This window comes from Gopherus evgoodei, chromosome 21, assembly GCF_007399415.2.
Source record: "Gopherus evgoodei ecotype Sinaloan lineage chromosome 21, rGopEvg1_v1.p, whole genome shotgun sequence".
Taxonomy (NCBI): Eukaryota; Metazoa; Chordata; order Testudines; family Testudinidae; genus Gopherus; species Gopherus evgoodei.
This window is the reverse complement of record NC_044342.1, coordinates 816,023-833,624: the sequence shown is the minus strand read 5'-3', so window position 1 is coordinate 833,624 and position 17,602 is coordinate 816,023. Positions and strand designations below refer to the sequence as shown.

General features: G+C 51.8%; 2 protein-coding genes across 3 annotated transcripts in view; one reads left to right on the top strand and one right to left on the bottom strand.

The window, feature by feature from the left end:
• Positions 1-2,205: 2,205 nt before the first annotated feature.
• On the bottom strand, positions 2,206-11,929 carry LOC115638286 (H-2 class II histocompatibility antigen, E-S beta chain-like). Of its 2 annotated transcripts, none has more exons than XM_030539878.1 (6): positions 11,843-11,929; positions 5,882-6,157; positions 5,283-5,552; positions 4,902-5,189; positions 4,368-4,472; positions 2,206-4,014 (listed from the first exon to the last, which is right to left on the bottom strand). In XM_030539878.1, the coding sequence occupies exons 1-6, from the start codon at positions 11,910-11,912 to the stop codon at positions 3,887-3,889; spliced, it is 1,137 nt and encodes a 378-aa protein (XP_030395738.1). In that variant the 5' UTR covers positions 11,913-11,929; the 3' UTR covers positions 2,206-3,886. The 2 variants fall into 2 exon arrangements, with proteins under 2 accessions (XP_030395738.1, XP_030395737.1); XM_030539877.1 differs by lacking the exon at positions 11,843-11,929 and adding an exon at positions 6,383-6,722.
• Positions 11,930-15,275: 3,346 nt separating this feature from the next.
• LOC115637948 overlaps positions 15,276-17,602 on the top strand; it is a 79,580-nt gene continuing 77,253 nt past the window's right edge. Inside the window, exon 1 of the mRNA XM_030539549.1 lies at positions 15,276-15,381. Within this exon, the coding sequence (XP_030395409.1) occupies positions 15,365-15,381 (17 nt within the window). The 5' untranslated portion in view covers positions 15,276-15,364. The remainder of the gene's footprint in view (positions 15,382-17,602) is intronic.

Below are 17,602 nucleotides of genomic sequence, written 5' to 3'. Positions count from 1 at the left end.
CCAGAAGGATCCCATGTGAAATATGGGGAGTGGGCTAGCTTTTCATATTTGTACTTCCAGAGCCTGTTGGTGTGCAATTTTAACAACAATTTCCCCAATTAAAAGGTTTGGCCTTACTATGCTAGAAACATAGTGCATTCATTTATACTGATAAGTATTAAACAGTGATCTTTTTCTTTGCTTTAGCAAGTGTATTAAAACATTAGTATTTTTTTATATTATTTAAAACATTTTGTGTTCCAAGCAGGGTGACCAGACAGAAAATGTGAAAAATCAGGATGGGGCTGGGGGGGGGGGGGGGTAATAGGAGCCTATGTAAGAAAAAGATCCAAAAAACGGGACTGTCCCTACAAAACCTGGACATATGGTCACCCTAGTTCCAAGGTGGACAAAGCAAGTATCTGCCTTTCAGTCAAGGCTGGCGCTTCCATTTAGGCGGCCTAGGCAATTGCCTAGGGTGCCAGGATTATTGGTGGGCTGCATTTTGCCGGAGGGGGCGGCAGGCGGCTCCGGTGGAGCTGCCGCAGTCGTGCCTGTGGACGGTCGGCTGCTCCCGCGGCTCCGGTGGACCTCCTGCAGGCACCACTGCAGCAGCTCCACCGGAGCCACGGACCAGCACGCGGGGTGGCAAAATTGCTGTGCACCAAGGGCGCTAAAACCCCTAGAGCCGGTCCAGCTTTCAGTACATTCCATGTGCCATAGCTGTATGGTTTTTTATTTTGATTTGGTTTTGTATTAGGCTGTCCTGCAGGTGGGACAGAGAGCTTGATTTATTTTTAATTACCTCCAGGTCTACACTATTTGTAATTCCTGCTTTAAAATCACTTTTTTCTAATATGGTGTCTGCTGCCTGAGGATGTTTCCTTGCAGCATTTAATACACAACACTGCTAGCAACAAGACAAACACCACAAAACAAAACAATGTCTATTGTGACACTAGATTCATGGTATTCTGGGTTACTTTTCAGCTGATATCGGCTTTTTCTGTTTTTTTGAAAGACAAAAACATGTTTTTACCGCTTTGGGGATGGCAGATTACTTTTTAAAATATATATACATTTTATAAATATCCTTTCTGATTGCAGGCAAAACAGAGGAATTACCCCCATATTTTCCTGTGTTTGTTCCATAGGCAGGCCAAGTTTCAATGGCTTTTACCTTTAACAATTAGGTAATTTGCATTAACACAGACACTTTTTGGCTTGCTTTAAAGTCATTAGCAACTCAGAGACTCTGTCTTAAAAGAGACACAATCAACTTTCACCAGAGTTTTGATTACTTTTAACTTTTAATTTTTGCTTTAAAACACACACACATCTGAAAAAGAAATCACAACCTATTGTGGCTTCCTTTGGAGCCCTAATACGATTCTAATTAAATAGTATGGTATATTTTTCTTTTTCTTTTTTTTACAATATACACTGCACATGTTCTGGGTAAAATGCACATTTTTTATATTTTAATTTGTATAACAATAGCTATATTAATTTTTATATAAGGTGTAACTGGTTTGTTTTTTTTTGTACTTACAGAATTTGTATGTACCCTTAGCAAAGTGACAGTTTGATTACACAGAGCCACCTTAAGCCTAAGTGTGGGGCACAGTCCTTTTTTCTTTTACTACAGTTTTTATTTGCTATTTTATTACCAAAAAACAAATTTAGAATTTTTTCCCATTCTTTTGGTTTTGACTGCCCTGCAGCAGCCATGACTTTGGTCTTTTTAAACATTTTAAATTTTGTAAAGCACCGAGTTACCCCTTAAGGGTTAAATGCCAAATACCAAAGCCAAACAGCACTTTAGTTACCCGTGTTCAGCAAAAAACATTTTTTGGTTTGGAACTTTGAATGAAAGATTTAAATGGATTTTAGTGGCATTATTTAAAAACAAAACCATTTTTTTTAATCACCCCTTGCATTGCTTTAATTTTTACACAGATGTATATAGATACATTTATATTTATTTGGGAGCTGTTAAGTTTTAATAGACACTCTTTTTTTTTTAGCAAATTTGACTAAATTTCTTATAGTCAAATGATTTAAATCAGATTGTTTTTTTGCCTGGCTTATTTACACACTTTTTTTGGGAAAAGGTCCATTTTTTTTTTAGAATGGGTGCAAAGAAACCAAGAATTTTCTTAAAATATTTGTATAATGTTTAATTGCTTAGGGATTTTTTTTGCATTTGTAGAGTAAACTTTTTACTTTTTTTTTAATTACTTGATTATTTTTTAACATTACACCTTTATTAACTCAGATTTCACCTTTCCAAGTATTGTTCCAGGGATTTGAATTTCCCATGCCTGTACTTATTGCTTTCCCTTACTCCTGTCACTATGCCCTCAGGGCTTTCAACCTGTTTTTTTATTTTATTTTATTTTTTTATGGGCACAGGCTTCGTTCCATTACCAATTTAGCAAGGAGGACGGGCTTCGTAACTACCCCCCACCCTCCTGGTTCCTTTCCTTAAACAATATTACTTATAAAAATACTACACTGCCCAAATTCCTCTTTCTGTCCTGACAACGTTTGATACCACATGGCCACTGCAGTCCATATTAATCCAAAGGCTGCCCCTAGGTTTTTAGCCTTCTGCTTTTCATACTTGGCAGACAGGTCTAACAAATCCAGCCAAGTCTGCACCCTTTTCTGGAGCTCCGCCACTGAACCCCAGGGATTGTATTCCACCTTGATGAGAGCCCTCTCCTGCCGGGAGAGGTCCTCACCCCCCTTTGAAAGAGGCAGCAGGGTCTCGTCCCTTTTTGCTGCCTCCCCCGTGGCGCGGGCATCCAGTCCGCCAACCTAAAGTGACCCCAGCGGGCCGGGCAGCCGGATTCCCATGTCTGTGCTCCCTAATGCCCGTCCAGCCTTGAACCCATCGTTGATGCCATTGCCCAAGACTGTGACACTCCTGAGTCCACAGCTGTACCCTTCTGTTTCCTGAACATGTTGTTACAATCCCTTAGTACAACTCTTCAGGTCTTTCCAGTCACTTGAAATATCACTCTACCCACGCCGGAACCGGGGCTTACAATGTTCACCCCCCGGCTTCAGGGATGCAAGACTTTGTTTTCCCCCTTGCTGGCCTTCGCAGTCTCATTAGTTTTTGCAATTTTTTAGTCCTGCTCAGCTTAGTTCTTCTTCTTACGGCTGATCAGCATTGGAATCTAGGCTCCCGTCTTTCTTGGCTGGTAGCCGAGAGTCAGCTGTGTGCAGTGACCTTGGGCTGGAATCAGCCTTTTATTTTTGGACTGAGCTGAAGCGTTGAGTTAACCCATTCTCTTCTGTCTCCCGCCCTCTTCGGCCTCTCACAACCTGCAAAGGAACCTTTCATTCCACACTCACACCTTTAACCCTTCTCGAAATACCTTGCAGTACCTGCAACAGCATTAGCAACATACAATGCTGGTTTGTCTCCCCAGGGGACCTGAGGGAGGGGGCCATTGGGTTGTGACAACATCTATTGAAAATATTGTTTCACAATATTTAGTTGGTTAACATGCCAAGCGTAAAATTTCATTAGTCTGCAGTCACTGGGGTTTGGTCAAAAACGGTTACAAATTACTTGAAGGTTTTATGGTGGAAGAAGAAGGAAACTTTTAAAATGCATGAGCCTGCCAAGGTGGAGCAACAGTGAAACCGAAGACAGCTTGGTGGAATCAGCAGGGGAGCCAAGATGTCTGGGACTGGTGTGTCGCTCAGAAAGCAAACTGACAGAGAGATGCTGTGGGAACATGACTAAGCATTTGAACAGAAGTGAGCAGTAGAAGTACTTGATCCATGAAATGAACAATATTTGATCCCCCAGCACACACTCTTCTCCAGGGATGTGCCATGTAGCTCCAGCCAAATCCGATGGCCCTTGCACAGCCGGCTCTGAGTCTGGTCACTCGGTGGCATCTGGGCAAGAAGATGCTGTGGATGAGGAGTTTCCTGCTGGCTTAGCTGTGGCTGGAGCAGAGTCGAAAGTCCCTAGTTGTGTCTGCGCCGGGTGATATGGCTCCCTTTGGGCCCCTGCAGGGGAAGCCAAAGCAGGAATTGACTCATCTTGAGATTCTGCCACCCAAGGCTTGGCCTGACCCACTGCAGCGAAGGTGTGTGAGAGGGACAATAGGCATCACAGCTGGGGCAGCTCCCACAGCCACTTCCCCTGTATCCAGCGAAGCCTCAGCACGGAGCCCCTGTGATCTCCTGCTAAGCACGGCCAGGCTCATAGTGCAGGACGGGGACTCAGCAGGAGGCACCATCCCCTCCTGGTTCATGCTGGCCCCAGGGCAGTGCTAGGGGGATCCTTGCTGCAGGGAGAGGGGCAGGAGCTTAGAGGGGAGAGCTGTGCTGCAGGGAGCACTATGGGGGGCATCACTCACCTTGCCTCCTCCTCAGGTACCAGCCCAAGGCCCCAACTACCAAGGCAGCGAGGACGCAGCCAGCAACGATTGCCGGCAAACCAGCCTGGCCTGTGACCTGGGAATCTGGAAATGCACTGAGACAGACTGAGCCATGGGCCTTCCGAAGCCCCTGCCCCCTACTCGCTCCCTGCCCAATAACCCTGGGCTAACATCACCTTTCCTGCAGCCAGTTTGCCCCACCAGTCACCATCCTCCTTTGTGTCTGCCCTGCAACTAGACATCCTTCTTTCTGCCTCCCCCTCCCAGTCTGTGAGCCCCTCCAGTGCCCCTTCTCTTCTTCCCCTCCCCTCTGAGCCCCACCTCCCCTTAGTACCTCCCTCTGTCTACCCATCCCCTGGTGCCCCCCCAAAACTCCCTCCTTGCATTTCCCACCCACATCTCTCCCCTACCCTTTGTGTCCACCTCCTCCATTCCCCTTCCCTCAGTTAGAGGTGCCCCATTTCCAGCTTCTCCCCACTGCTCCCCATACTTCCCCCTCCCCCCAGTACTCACCCCAAGTCACCCTCAGCGGGTCGTGCCCCAGGCTGCTGTGTCTCACCACACATGCATGCTCTGCAGGGCCAACCCCCTCCTGCCCCAGTTCGATGGACACTTGGATCTGGAAAGTCAGGTCCCCATTGGGCAGGATACCACTGGTCAGCTGCTCCCCCTGGGCCACCTGGCCTCCCCGCTCCCAGGTCACCTCGATGTCACGGGGATAGAACCCCGTCACGTGGCAGACGAGGCGGTGCAGCTGGTCCTGGGTCCCTGGGACGAGGGCCAGATGCACTGTGGGCTGGGCTGGGGGCAGAGTGAGAAAGGGTTATTGGTCACAGGGAATGGGATAGCAGGGGGCTGCGGATTGAGAGTGAGGAGCACCGGCAAAGCTGTCACCTGTCTTCTGAGCGATGAAAGGCAGAGTGAGTTCAATCAAGAACCGGCAATGCTGGGGCAGGAAGAGGTTCCACATAGTGAAAGTATCTCCTTCGCGGTTCCAGCGCTCTGCCACTCGCCAGGCTGCCGGGTGCTCCGAGAACCAGCGGTTCTGGTCAGACTGGTACCGCAGCACGTCCTCCCCATTGAGGGAATATCTGGTGACAGCTCGGACAGCACCAGTGGCATCGTCCAGCTCACAGGTCTGCAGGATCTGCATGTAGTAGGGCTCTGGGGACAGAATGGCTGAGGGAGCAGCTGAGCACAGAGCTGCCAGCTGGGGCCAGAGTGCGTGAGACGTTCTCATCCATAGAACCCAGGAGTCCTGACTCCCTGCATGCCCTCCTCTAACCCACTAGACTCTGCTGCCTCCTACACCCAGGGAAAGAAGCCACCAGTCCAGAATCCAAGCCCCACCCCCCCCCCCCACTCTCAATACTAGGTATCAGAGAAGTCCCGCCCCTCTGGTGTACCCTTCCCCCAGTTCCCTCCTACCTCCTTCGAGCCACCTACACATCCCTTTCCAAAGCTGAGCCAAGTGCTGGGGCTCAGGGACTCACCTCTCTGTGGGGAGCTGGTGTTCACCTCCTGCACCAGGGCCTGGTACTTGCTCTCTACCCAGGAGTCCCAGGCCACGCATTCAGTATGGGCTGTACTCCAGTACTGAGGGGTCTCCTGGTCACCCAGGCTGAACCCACGGTAGGGAACCACCCTGCCGGTGTTGCTGTCATAGGTTGAGTGTACCAGGTCATTCACCTTCAACACATTCAGCCGCTTGGGCAGACCAGGAGCCGCCCAGGGAGAGATGAGCTGGAATCTGGAGACATGGTGAACCACTGCAGGAAGGAGAAAGACTGCAGTGGGAATGGGACCCAGATATCTGGGACAGCAACTCAAGGGGGCCCTGCAGCCCACAGCCCTCGGGGAGAGAGACTGGGATGGGAATGGGACCCAGACATCTGGGAGAGTGACCCAAGGGGGCCCTGCAGCCCACAGCCCGCGGGGAGAGAGACTGGGATGGGAATGGGACCCAGGCCTCCGGGAGAGCAGCGGTCACTTACCAGCCAAGGCGACAGAGCAGAGAGACAAGAGCCATAAGGATGCCAAAACAGGTTTGGCCCAAGAAGCCATCGCCCTGGGGACAGTACGGCAGCTCTGCGAGGTGGGGTCTGGGGCCAGGACCCAGAGAGCTGCAGAGGGCACAGCCGCCCCTCCCTGCACTGACCTCTGCTCCGACAGGAAACACAAAAGGGGAAACCCAGACCCGCCAGCGCAGCAACCTTGAAAGAGAAACCAATTGTCCCCCCCCCGCCAGCTGCTCGCTGCGTCACGGGACAGCGAGTTACACGGACACGCGCTGCCCGGGCTCCAGCCACGCTCGGGCCGGGTCTCTCCCCCGCCCCCGCCCCCGCCCCCGCCTCGCCCTGCAGCCTCTGACCCGCTGCTGCTGCGGCTGCAAGGGGGCGGTGCTGGGGCAGGCTGCGGCGGCTGCTGCGCCTGCGGGGGGAGAAGGGGAGGAGGCGCCTGGCACCCCCAACCCCCTGGCAGGCGACTCCGGCTGGACCTCCCTGAGCAGCAGTCTGGCGGCGCTTGGGTGGGGGGTCGGGGTGAAGCCCCCCTCCCCCAGAGCTCGCTGCTTCCACCCCAAATGCCTCATCACTGGCCCAGCCTCCCTGCCCCGCACCACCCCCTATACCCCAACCCTGTGCCCCAGCCCAGAGCCTGCAGCCCGCATCTCTCCCACACCCAAACTCCCTCCCAGAGCCTGCTCTCCAAACCCCCTCTTGCATCCAAACTCCCTCCCAGAGCCTGGGGGGGGGGGCAGGACTTGGACCCATTCGGGACATCACCAGATTATACAAATTGTACAAACCTGCTGCCCCTGAGCAGAGCCCAGGGCTGGTGCTTCCATTTAGGCGGCCTAGGCAATCACCTAGGGCACCAGGATTATTGGGGGGGTGGCATTTTGCCGGGAGCGGGCAGCAGGCGGCTTTGGTGGAGCTGCCACAGTCGTGCCTGGGGACGGTCGGCTGCTCCCACAGCTCCAGTGGACCTCCTGCAGGCACGACTGCGGCAGCTCCACCGGAGCCGCTGGACCAGGGCGCGGGGCGGCAAAATTGCCGTGCGCATAGGGTGCTAAAACCTCTAGCGCCGGTCCTGGCAGAGCCCCAGGCGCGTGGTTGGCAGTGGGGATTCCCAGGCATGGGGCTGGCAGCTGGGATCCCTGAGCCCGGGGCCAGCAGTCAGGATCCCAGGCACACCAGAATGCCGGGTGGTAGTAGGACCTCAGGCACAGGCTGGCAGCCTGGACCCCATGCAAGCAGGGATGCTGGACGGCAGCAGAGCACCAGGTGCAGTGGCAGCCGGAACCGCTGGTGTGTCAGGGTGTCTGCCAACAGCAGAGCCTCAGCCACAGGGCTGGCAGTGGGGATCCCCAGACACAGGGCCAACAACAGGGACCCTGGACATGGGGGCACGCTCCTGCACCCCTACTTCCCTGAGTAAATGTTTAACCATGTAACCAATAGAATTTTGATCTTTTACACGGTTACTGTTTTTACACAGTTTTTACATCCCTAGTTCAAAGTCTTTGTCTTCCACACCTGCTTCCAGGTGTTGAGATGGGGGCGGGGAGGGAGGGGGAGAAGAGGCCAAGTGATTATGTCACTCTCCCTCTTTTAGACTTTCTTCCAGCTACTAAAAAGATCCTTGCTGTGAGGTGTGTGTTAGCCCCCAGGGCACATATCCCTTCTCTGAGAAGTCTCTCGCATAGTGGGTTGGGTGTTGATTAGCCATTTAATGCCCGTTTGGCTATTGATGGCTACTCATCTGTTGCAACTGAAAGACTGGTAGTGGTGTTTCAAACCGCACAACATATTTCAGTAATACGTATAGCAAGGCTTCATAACTTCATATACAAGAATAGCGCATCTAATGCAAGAGGATAATAATGTTCAAGAGATCAAGACTTCTAAAATGATACCTCACAAGACATATTTTTACAATACATCATAATTATATGACAGTGGTGAATATGAGGGTTTCAAGGTGCTATTTTGAGGTACAGAGTGTCACCCAGGGTACAAGTACAGTTCTGCTGCCCTTGATTAGCACAACAAGGACAACAACCCTTTAGTACCCCTGCCTTAGATTAGAAAGTGACTTGTGATCCAACGCCAGCCGAAAGTCGTCATATCCAGGGTCGACTCTACAGTTGTCGCCACCCCAAGCAGCGCGCCAAATTGCCACAGTGGCAGTGGGGCAATCCGTGTGGGGGAAGTCCTAGAGCGGCAGGCGTGTTTCCGCTGCGGCGGCAATTCGTCGGCAGCTTTTATGTTTAGCTGAAGCCGCCGCGGGCAGCTAAACATAGAAGCTGCCGCCGAATTGCTGCCACCGCGGAAATGCGCCTGCCGCCCTAAAGGCGCACGGACTGCCCCCGCTGTCCGAGGCGGCAATTCAGTGCGCTGCTTAGGGCAGCGAAAACACAGGGACTGCCGCCCCTTTCAGATTGCCGCCCCAAGCACCAGCTTGGAATGCTGGTGCTGGGAGCCAGCCCTGGTCATATCCCCATCATGCTGAGCACCTCGGCAGGGTGGGTGTGCCCATGCAAACAAGGTTGGCTACTGAAGGCCTCTTCCCCAGCTCACCACTAGATGTCAGGCGGGAGCTCATCCAGACCCTACATCCAACAAGGAGCCACAATAGCTTGTGTTGTCTTTTTCACATGGCTGTGTGCTTTGGACGCAAAAACCAACCCTGCACCAAGACAGATCAGTGAATATATAAATGGAGTATCACCATTAACACTCTCATCCAAAGTTCTGTTTAGCCATGGTGTCAAGCAAATGTTGTTAGCAAGAAAAAACCTATATGATAGTGATTTGAAAATGGAAAAAGAATAATTCTATTAAAACTAAGCAATTGTATAAAAGATTGAAATGCCCTTGATTAAAAACAAATCCAAGAAGTAGCTTAGAGTTACATCTACTGAAAAAATTGTTTCACAATGTTTAGTTTATTAACATGACCCAGTCAGTAGGATTTGGACAAAAATGGTTCCAAGCTATTGAGAGACGTTATGGACAAATAAGGAAACTTTTAAATTGTGTGAACCTGCCAGGGTGGAGCAGCAACTAAATCAAAGGTCGTTTGGAGGAATCGGCTTGGTGGCTGAGATTTTTGGACGGGTGTGTCGTTCTGAAAGCAAGCTGACAGAGAGATGCTGTGGGAACATGACCAAGCATTTCAACAGAAGAAAACAGCGGAAGTATTCGATCCATTACATGAGCAAGGCTTTCAGCCAGAATTAGCATCTTAAGTATCATATTTTGTAAAGCAGCAGCTCAGAATACTATTAATAAAGAGCTTTTCACTTTTGTATGTAGTGCCCCCACCCTCCACCCAGTTATCTCCTTTAGCACCAGTCTCCTTACATGTTTTGATGGACAGGCCTGGGTTGTTCTGGATCCTGATTCCCACTCAGTAGGATGTAACTTTTTTATTTTCTTCCCCTTTGAATTTATGCAGCGGTGTCTTCACCTCCCTCACTACTTCCTGGCAGCATCACCAGGGCAGCATGGGAGAAAAATTCTAAGCTCAGGATAACTCCCACTTACTTGCCAGATAGTTGGACCCTCCCCAGAAATAACACAAACACACAATATATATTCAACACAGTAATTCTATTAAACAAGAGATAAATATAACATTACAAAACTGTATTCTCAGGGTCACCAGTGCCCACACTGATAATACCCATGATTTCCCATCACATGACCTGATAGAGCAAATGTAAAATTAGTGTCCCGCTGTTATGCATACTTTGTAGGGGCCCTTGATGACCTGTTGTCACGGAGTGTGGGGAGTCCGGCCCTGCACCCCTCTTCCTGGGACCCACAGTGACTCTCAGCCAGCCAGTAAAACAGAAGGTTTATTGGACAACAGGAACACCGGTTACAGCAGAGCTTGCAGGCACAGTCAGGACCCCGATCACAATATCTTAAGTGCACCAGCTGATGGGGTTCAGTAAAGTCCAAAAGACTCACAAGTAGGATAGTCACAAGGTGATAAGTCCCTCCACAGATTTAATAAGCAGCAGTAATAAAATCCCCAAACCCCTGGGCCCTGAGTTGAAGACACAATTCTCAGACTAGGGGATCCCCAAACAATTTCCCTGAAGATGAAAAATGTAATTATAGGTCAGGCATCATAAAGTGACACAAATTCCCAAATGCAGAATGATTGAGATGCCGCCCGGTGGAGTGGGAGGAAAGAGAATGGAAACTAGGGGAGGTCGTAGAGGGGGCTGGGAGCTCTGAGGGACAGGGGTGATTGGAGGGTGGGGAACAGCACAGGGTGGAAGTTCAACAGAGGTACACTCCACCCTGTGAACTCAGTTATTGTGCCCTTATCCATGACCCATCCCCACCCCCAGCACCTTCTCTTCACCAGGGATGCCCCATGTGGCCTCAGTGCAAACTGATGGCCCTGGCACAGCCAGCTCTGCGTCTGGTCACTCAGCATCTGGGACTGGGAGAGAAAGTGCCACAAAGGTCGAAGCGCCTCCTGCCGGCTTAGCCGTGGCTGGAGCAGAGTCGAGGGTCCATGGCTATGTCTGCACCGGGTGATACAGTCCCTTACGGCCCCCTGCAGGGGAAGTCCAAGCAGGAATTGTTCCATCTGGAGACCTGGCTCACTCCTGGCCCCTGCAGTGAGGGTGTGTGTGCATATGGGGTGGGGTGGAGGATCTCATATACAAACCCCACACTGGGATGGAAGGGGTTAAAAGACTATATTGGGCCCAGCTAGGCCCGCCCCCAACCCAGCAGAGCTGGCTGCAGCTGGAGACAGGGCTGAAAAGGGAACAGCTCTGCTCAGAAGGGGGAGGTTGGGAGGAGCAGACCTACCCTGCAGGCTCCTGCAAAAGGAGTCAGAGAGCCTGTCTGAGACACCAAGGAGTGTGTGCTGCGTCCGGTTGGGACTGAGGTTTGGTTTCCTTTTATATTGTCTCTCTCAGTATCTGGGGCTGGAAGCAGAGAGAGACGTGGTGTGAAGTGATGCAGGGAGGGTAATACAGAGGGTCCACAACCCCCCCTTCCCCCGCCTAAAGGGTCAATGCTGCTGACCCTCCAAAGGCTTTGGGTTGGAGCCTGGAGGACTGAGTGGATCAGGGCTCGACTAGCACTACTCTCCCCCAGGTGAGTGGATGGTAACCATTGGACCACCCAGCCCACCAAGGACCCTACTACAGGGGGCAATGGGGATCACATCTGTGGGTGGCTTCCCACTGCCACAACCCCACCAGGTCTCAGCACGGAGCCCCTGGGATCTCATGCTAAGCAGGGCCAGGCTGGCTTGGTATTGGCTGGGAGACCAAGAGCTGCAGGGGGAGGTTACCAGGGGGCGTTCTCCCCTGCCCCTTAATGCTGCCCCCAGGGACCCAGTGCAGTGCTAGAGGGCTCTGTGCTGCAGGGAGGGGGCAGGGGCTCAGGCAGGGACGCTGTGCTGCAGGGGGCACTTACCAGCCAAGGTGACAGGGCAGAGAGACAGGAGCCAGAAGGAGACCAAGGCAGGTTTGGCCCAAAGAGCCATTTCCCTGGAAGGGACAGGATGGCTGCTCTACGGAGTAGGGTCTGGGGCCAGGACCTAGAGAGCCGAAAAGGGCCAAGCCGCCCCTTCCCACACTGAGCTCTTTGCTACTCTGACAGGTGACCCCTGAGAGGAAACCCAGCCAGACCCACAAGCTGAGCAAAGTTCAATAAAGACAAATCAGCCGTCCCTGTCCAGTCCTGTTCGCTGCTTCACAGGAAGCCTCCCTCCCTCCCCACCAGCACAATAAAGATCGAATAACTCCTGTAGCTTGTTCCAATTCTCTCTGTTACAACATGTGATTATTTTATGGGGAAGTTTTCTGTGAGCACAGAAAACTAGTCCTCAGCCGTTCCCCACAACAGCTATTATATCTGTGACTTTGGAGGTGGTGGAGGAGGGTGGGGATGGAGGGCACAGATATAGGGAGAACGGTTGTGGCTGTGGATGGGGTTCACAAATGAGGACAGGGGGTTGGGAAGCCTTGGATCGGTTATGTGTGAAAAATCTGTATTTTACTAGCGAGGCAGAAGAAGCTACGTCCTGATCTCAAGGCACGTTAATGCAGTGCTTCTAAGGCCACCCAGTGTGGAGGTTTGGAGCTGAGAATGCAGGCACCTTGACCACTGTGGGGAAAGAAATGCATGTGCTGATCAGGGTAGCCAACATGTGTATTGTGGCCAATTCCTGGGTCACAAGGTAGCAGAAACTTGCAGGAGAGGGAGGATTGGCCCATGAGTGGGGGATTCCTGACAACAGGCTGATCTGCATGGGCCAAGCTGGCCTGCGTTGGCATTACATTTTGCTTGCCCTGCAGCATCTTAAGCTGTGTGTTAAGAGGTTGTGATCTATCACACACTGTGTTGTTGTCCAGGAGTGCTGGAAGCTTCCTAAAACTGGGGAATCCACCAGTGCCTGAACCGTGGGAGAAGCATTGCCTGCATGCGCTGATGGGTGGGGAGCTAGGTACACTAGTAGCAGGTGGGCCGGGTTGGAGGGGGGGATACAGTGAAAAGACCGGGGACATGGCTGGGGAGGTGTACAGAAACAGGCCTGGAGCCCAGCTGATGCGTGTGGGGCTGGGTAGCTCAATATGCAAATTGCAGGACACGATATGTACCATAGTTTAGTTGATTGATAACTCCTACGAACAAGATCTCTTCTACTGTTCAAAACAACTAGGATGTTCAATGGCAAAACAAAACAAAAATCTTAATGCCGAGTGAAGGTTTGTCACCCCAAACAGGCCTCGGTTCCCTGACAATGACACCTGGGACAGGAATTGGGTGGCCCCGTTTGTCACCCCATTACCCCCTGCCTCTGGAGAGAGGAGGTCTTGCCTATATCAAGTGGTTGTTGGCTCCCTACCACTGCCAACCCCGATGGGATTCCCACAAAAATCCGAGTCTTTGGGCAGCCCAGAGGATCAGTGTATTCCCATTTCACCTGTTTTACCTGAGCCCCCACCCCGTATCATGCATCCTACTTGGGTTCAATTATAAAACGCAAGCAACTTTGTTCAAGAAAGAGATTCAAATGAAAAACAGCGAGAGAGACAGGGAAAAAAGGTGCACATAAAGTAGACATCATCACATGCTTTCTAGAGACCAAATGTAACTCACAAGTTCTCCTCCACGCTAGAGAAACTTCTCTTCCCCAGAGTCGTCTTCTTCAACCAAGCCCATTTGAGATCCCTTTTTGGGATACAAATTCACTGTCTGTTTACTTCCCAGATGAAGGATTCCAGGATGTCTTTCTGCCCTCCTAAATATACCAAGCAGACTGAAGGGTTAAAATCCATGTGCAGTTTATGTAACAACCTGGTATATGGATTTTGTACAGGCCCAAAGTCTGAAGTTTAGTCGAGAAACCAGAGACCTAGAAAATAGTGATTAGCTAAGAGAAAGCAAAATAAATGGAAGATAACCTTGTTTTGCTAAAATAAGCCTAGTCAGCAAAAATGCCAAATGTTGAAGCAATAACTGAATAATTGTTTACATCAGAAATATTGCAGGGCTTGTTTTGCTGTTCTTTAAGATCCCGTTGGTTCAGCCCAGGAGCTTGGTCCCATCCCCAAGAGTTGCTGTCATCAGCTGAGAGCATCTACCAGGTGGGATCTTGGGAGTGTTGGTTGGAGCTCTGCACAGGGCCGGCGCTTCCATTAGGTGACCCTAGGCGGTTGCCTAGGGCGCCAGGATTCGGGGGCGGCATTTTGTGCGCTCTCCACAGGGCGCACAGGAGCTTCCGGTTCTGCTCCCGTCGCGCTGCCGAAGAAGGACCTCCTGCCGATGTGCCGCGGAAAACAGCAGCAGGCAATTGAGCAGCTCAATGACTGCCGCTGTCGCCTGCGGCATTTTGGCGGAGGGTCCTTCTTTGGCGGCACAATGGGAATGGAACCGGAAGCTCCTGCGCGCTCCATGGGGATCGCACAAAATGCTACCCCCCGAATTCTGCCTAGGGCGCCAGAAACTCTGGAGCCACTCCTGGCTTTGTGGGGGAGTCGGGGGGGAACCCCAGGGCTGGGCTAGCAGGGGACTGCGGGTTGGGATTGAGGGGTACTGGCAGAGCTGGTGGCGAGGACTGAGCCCAGAGCTGGGCTAGCAAGGGACTGTTGATTGGGACTGAGGGAACTTTGGCACCTTGGTTTTCTGTGAGCTCTATTCATGGACTTGTAGCTGGGCTGTGACGAACTGGGAAAGTTCTTAATGTTTTCTCTGAATACTGTGTTGGTGCCTCAGTGTCCCCATGGCAGTTCTTAAGTATCTGGCAGAGCAAAGGGCCAGTGCACCTAAATGCCTGACACTCTGTCTCCTAGCAACTGATGGCCTGGGCCCCCCCTCTGCAAAGGTGCCAGCTGAAGGTGTTGGAGACAAAGGGATCAGGTGACCTCCTGGCCCGGGAAAGGGACTGAGGAGAGAGGAGGGGCTGGGAGGCATTGTTAGTCTGGAGCTGGCTGGGGTCAAGGGTGGAGGGCAGACCTGGGGGTCTGGCTCACTGCCCCCCAGAATGGACCCAGCCGAGGGGTCCGGTTCTCTGTACCTACAAGCTCTGTTTTAGACCCTGTTCCTGTCATCGAATAAACCTCTGTTTTACTGGCTGGCTGAGAGTTACGTCTGACTGCAAAGTGCGGGTGCAGAACCCGGTGGCTTCCCCAGGACCCCGCTGGGGTGGACTCACTGTGGGAAGCACACGGAGGGGCAGAGGATGCCGAATGCTCCAAGGAGAGACCCAGGAGGTGAAGCTGTGTGAGCTTCTTGCCCTGAACAAGTCTGCTCCAAGGGAGAGGAGGCTCCCCAAAATCCTGACTGGCTTGGTGGGGAGCAGTTCCAGAGCATCGCCCGGTGACTCCGTGACATGGGCACATAGTTATATGTCAGGATAACGTTGGTATTTCCTCACCTCTTTATCCCCATGCAGGGCAGCCCTTCCTACTTACAGGGTCAGACGGAGGAGACATGGCCCAGTCAGAGAGATCATCAGCTGTAAGTGGGATCCCATGTGAGGTGGGATCCTGCCAGAGAAAACGCTGGGCTTTCCCTTCCCTTCCTCCCTAAGGACAGTGACACCCCCTGGAGACAGAGCTGCAGGGCACATCTAGGAGAATTCACTGTAGGCACCTCCCAGGGCTGCTCCAATTCCTGTCCCGGGTGCCTGGTTGATATTGAAATTGTGAGTTTTTGAAGCATCAAAGATTCACAAAAGATCAGGTATGCTAAAGTCATCCCTTCCCTGTTCCCCTCTTCTATCCCTACCTCAGGACTGGACTCCTGTCAATGGATCACTGGTGCCTCACAAAGACGCCCCAGGTACCGACGTCTTCCTTAATCAAGGGGGAGTCTTCATCGTCCGCTCCAACTTGGGCTGCTACCTGCGGACAGAAGATCTAAAGATGGGGACTGGCATTGGGATCCGGAGACTTCACCCCGCGTGCCAGGGCGGGGATCACTACCTGAGTGACATGAAGGACCCCCCCCCCAACATCTACATCATCAAAGGCGACTCCTACCGAGTGGTGAAGCACTTGAGCACAGATGCCGGGGCCACAGTCCATGAGCTGCATCCCAACTGCCGTGGTGGGGACCACTACGTGACCTATGGTTCCAATTTCTCCATCATCTTCCTAGAGCAGGGTGTTATGCGCTGTGTCCTTGACATGAGCACTGATGAACAAGGGCATGACGCTCCCCTGAAGCCTGATCGCTGCAAGGGGCTCTACTACTTTGGGTTCATTTACTTCCAAGGCCAGATCGAGGTGGATGAGAAATGGGGAGCTCAGTGCTACTTGTTCCTTGACATCGTCTCCATAAAAGATGTCTTCTCCATCCACCCCGATGTGCTGAACTTCTTCCCCGGAGGGCTGGCCCTCACCCAGGGTGCCTCAACCAGCAGCTGGGAGTGCATCAAGACCCTGCACAATGACTCTGATTCCTCCATCACCTGGTCCTACAAGGTAACCTGCAAAGTGGGCTATGCCAAGCAAAAGATTTCCAGCATTGAGCACAACTGGAATATCTCCTCTGAGATGTCCCTCGAAGCCAGAGAGCTCACCAAGCTCATCACCCCGTTCCAGTTCTCCCTCAATATCCAGTACAATGGAAGAAGCATCTGCACGGAGCAGGAGGACTGGAACGAAGCCCGTGAAGAAGAGGAGTCAATCCAGGTGACCCTGGAGCCCAAAACGAAACTGTACATCTGGCAGTACCAGCTCGGCATAGGCCAGAAGCCCGTCTTGTTCTGCAGGGACGTCCACTTCACCAAAGAAAACAAACCACCCGACCGCATCCCGCTACCTCCAGTCCCCAAAGTGTCCATGAGGATGGAGAATGCCTGCACCATGAAGCTATTGTTGATGTGTATGTGAGTGTTGGCTTCCTGGAAATCGATGGGATCAAACCAGTCCCTTCAAATCCACGCTTAGCGCTTCCCAATGCCCTCCTCCCAGCTTGCAAACCCGGCTCATCTGCTTCCCATTCCCCTTCTTCTCTCCAAATCTTGTTACCAAGGTAGATGATTTCATGACATGTTCTCTTGGTCCTCTCTCATTATAATCTGCAGCCTGAATTGAGCGTTGAGATCATTCTGGGGTAGAATCTGCTGCCGAAAAACAAAGAATGTATCAAGCTTGACTAAAGATTTGATTTTTTTTTCAGAATTCACCAAGCTGTTCGGGTTGAATTTCCTTGATTTTCTACTTGGTGGGGTCTATAGAAGGGGAAAAAATAGAGGCAAAAGAAGGAAATCAGGAGAGAGCTAGGATGATAATAATTATCTTTGTACAGGGCTGCAAGTGCTGGGCGCATGTTGAGCTGCAGTGAGTTAGTTTCTTAATGCCCCATCCCCATTTATCTAGAGGGGAGTGGCCCAATGTCCCATTGCCACGTCCCTGAGCTACCAATCCCCACACCCTGGGGCTGGATCGAAGCCAGTGCCCCCTAGAGGGGAAAGGCCCCATGACACAGTCACTGACACTGACAAAAGGAGAATCTTCCGCCACAGTTGGTTACATCCTGCTCCACCTGAACTGGCCCCTGGCAGGCGCTGCTGGCCCTTTTTATCCTGCCCACTGAGCCCTGATTGGCTTCTGCCCTCTCCTAGCCCTTCTAGCCACTGTGGGACCAATTCTTATTGGTTCTGCCAGGATTGATCCTGGGGAGCGGGTCACTCTATGGGGTCTGAACTCGCTGCTCTTTCCC

Bases quoted from the DNA above. Each gene is read 5' to 3' on its own strand.
- LOC115638286 (XM_030539878.1), bottom strand. From the start codon at position 11,912: ATGGCTCTTTGGGCCAAACCTGCCTTGGTCTCCTTCTGGCTCCTGTCT. The intron at 5,553-5,881 runs GTGAGTCCCTGA...TTCTGTCCCCAG, and splicing joins CACCAGCTCCCCACAGAGAG to AGCCCTACTACATGCAGATC. The intron at 5,190-5,282 runs GTGACAGCTTTG...CTCTGCCCCCAG, and splicing joins TTTCATCGCTCAGAAGACAG to CCCAGCCCACAGTGCATCTG.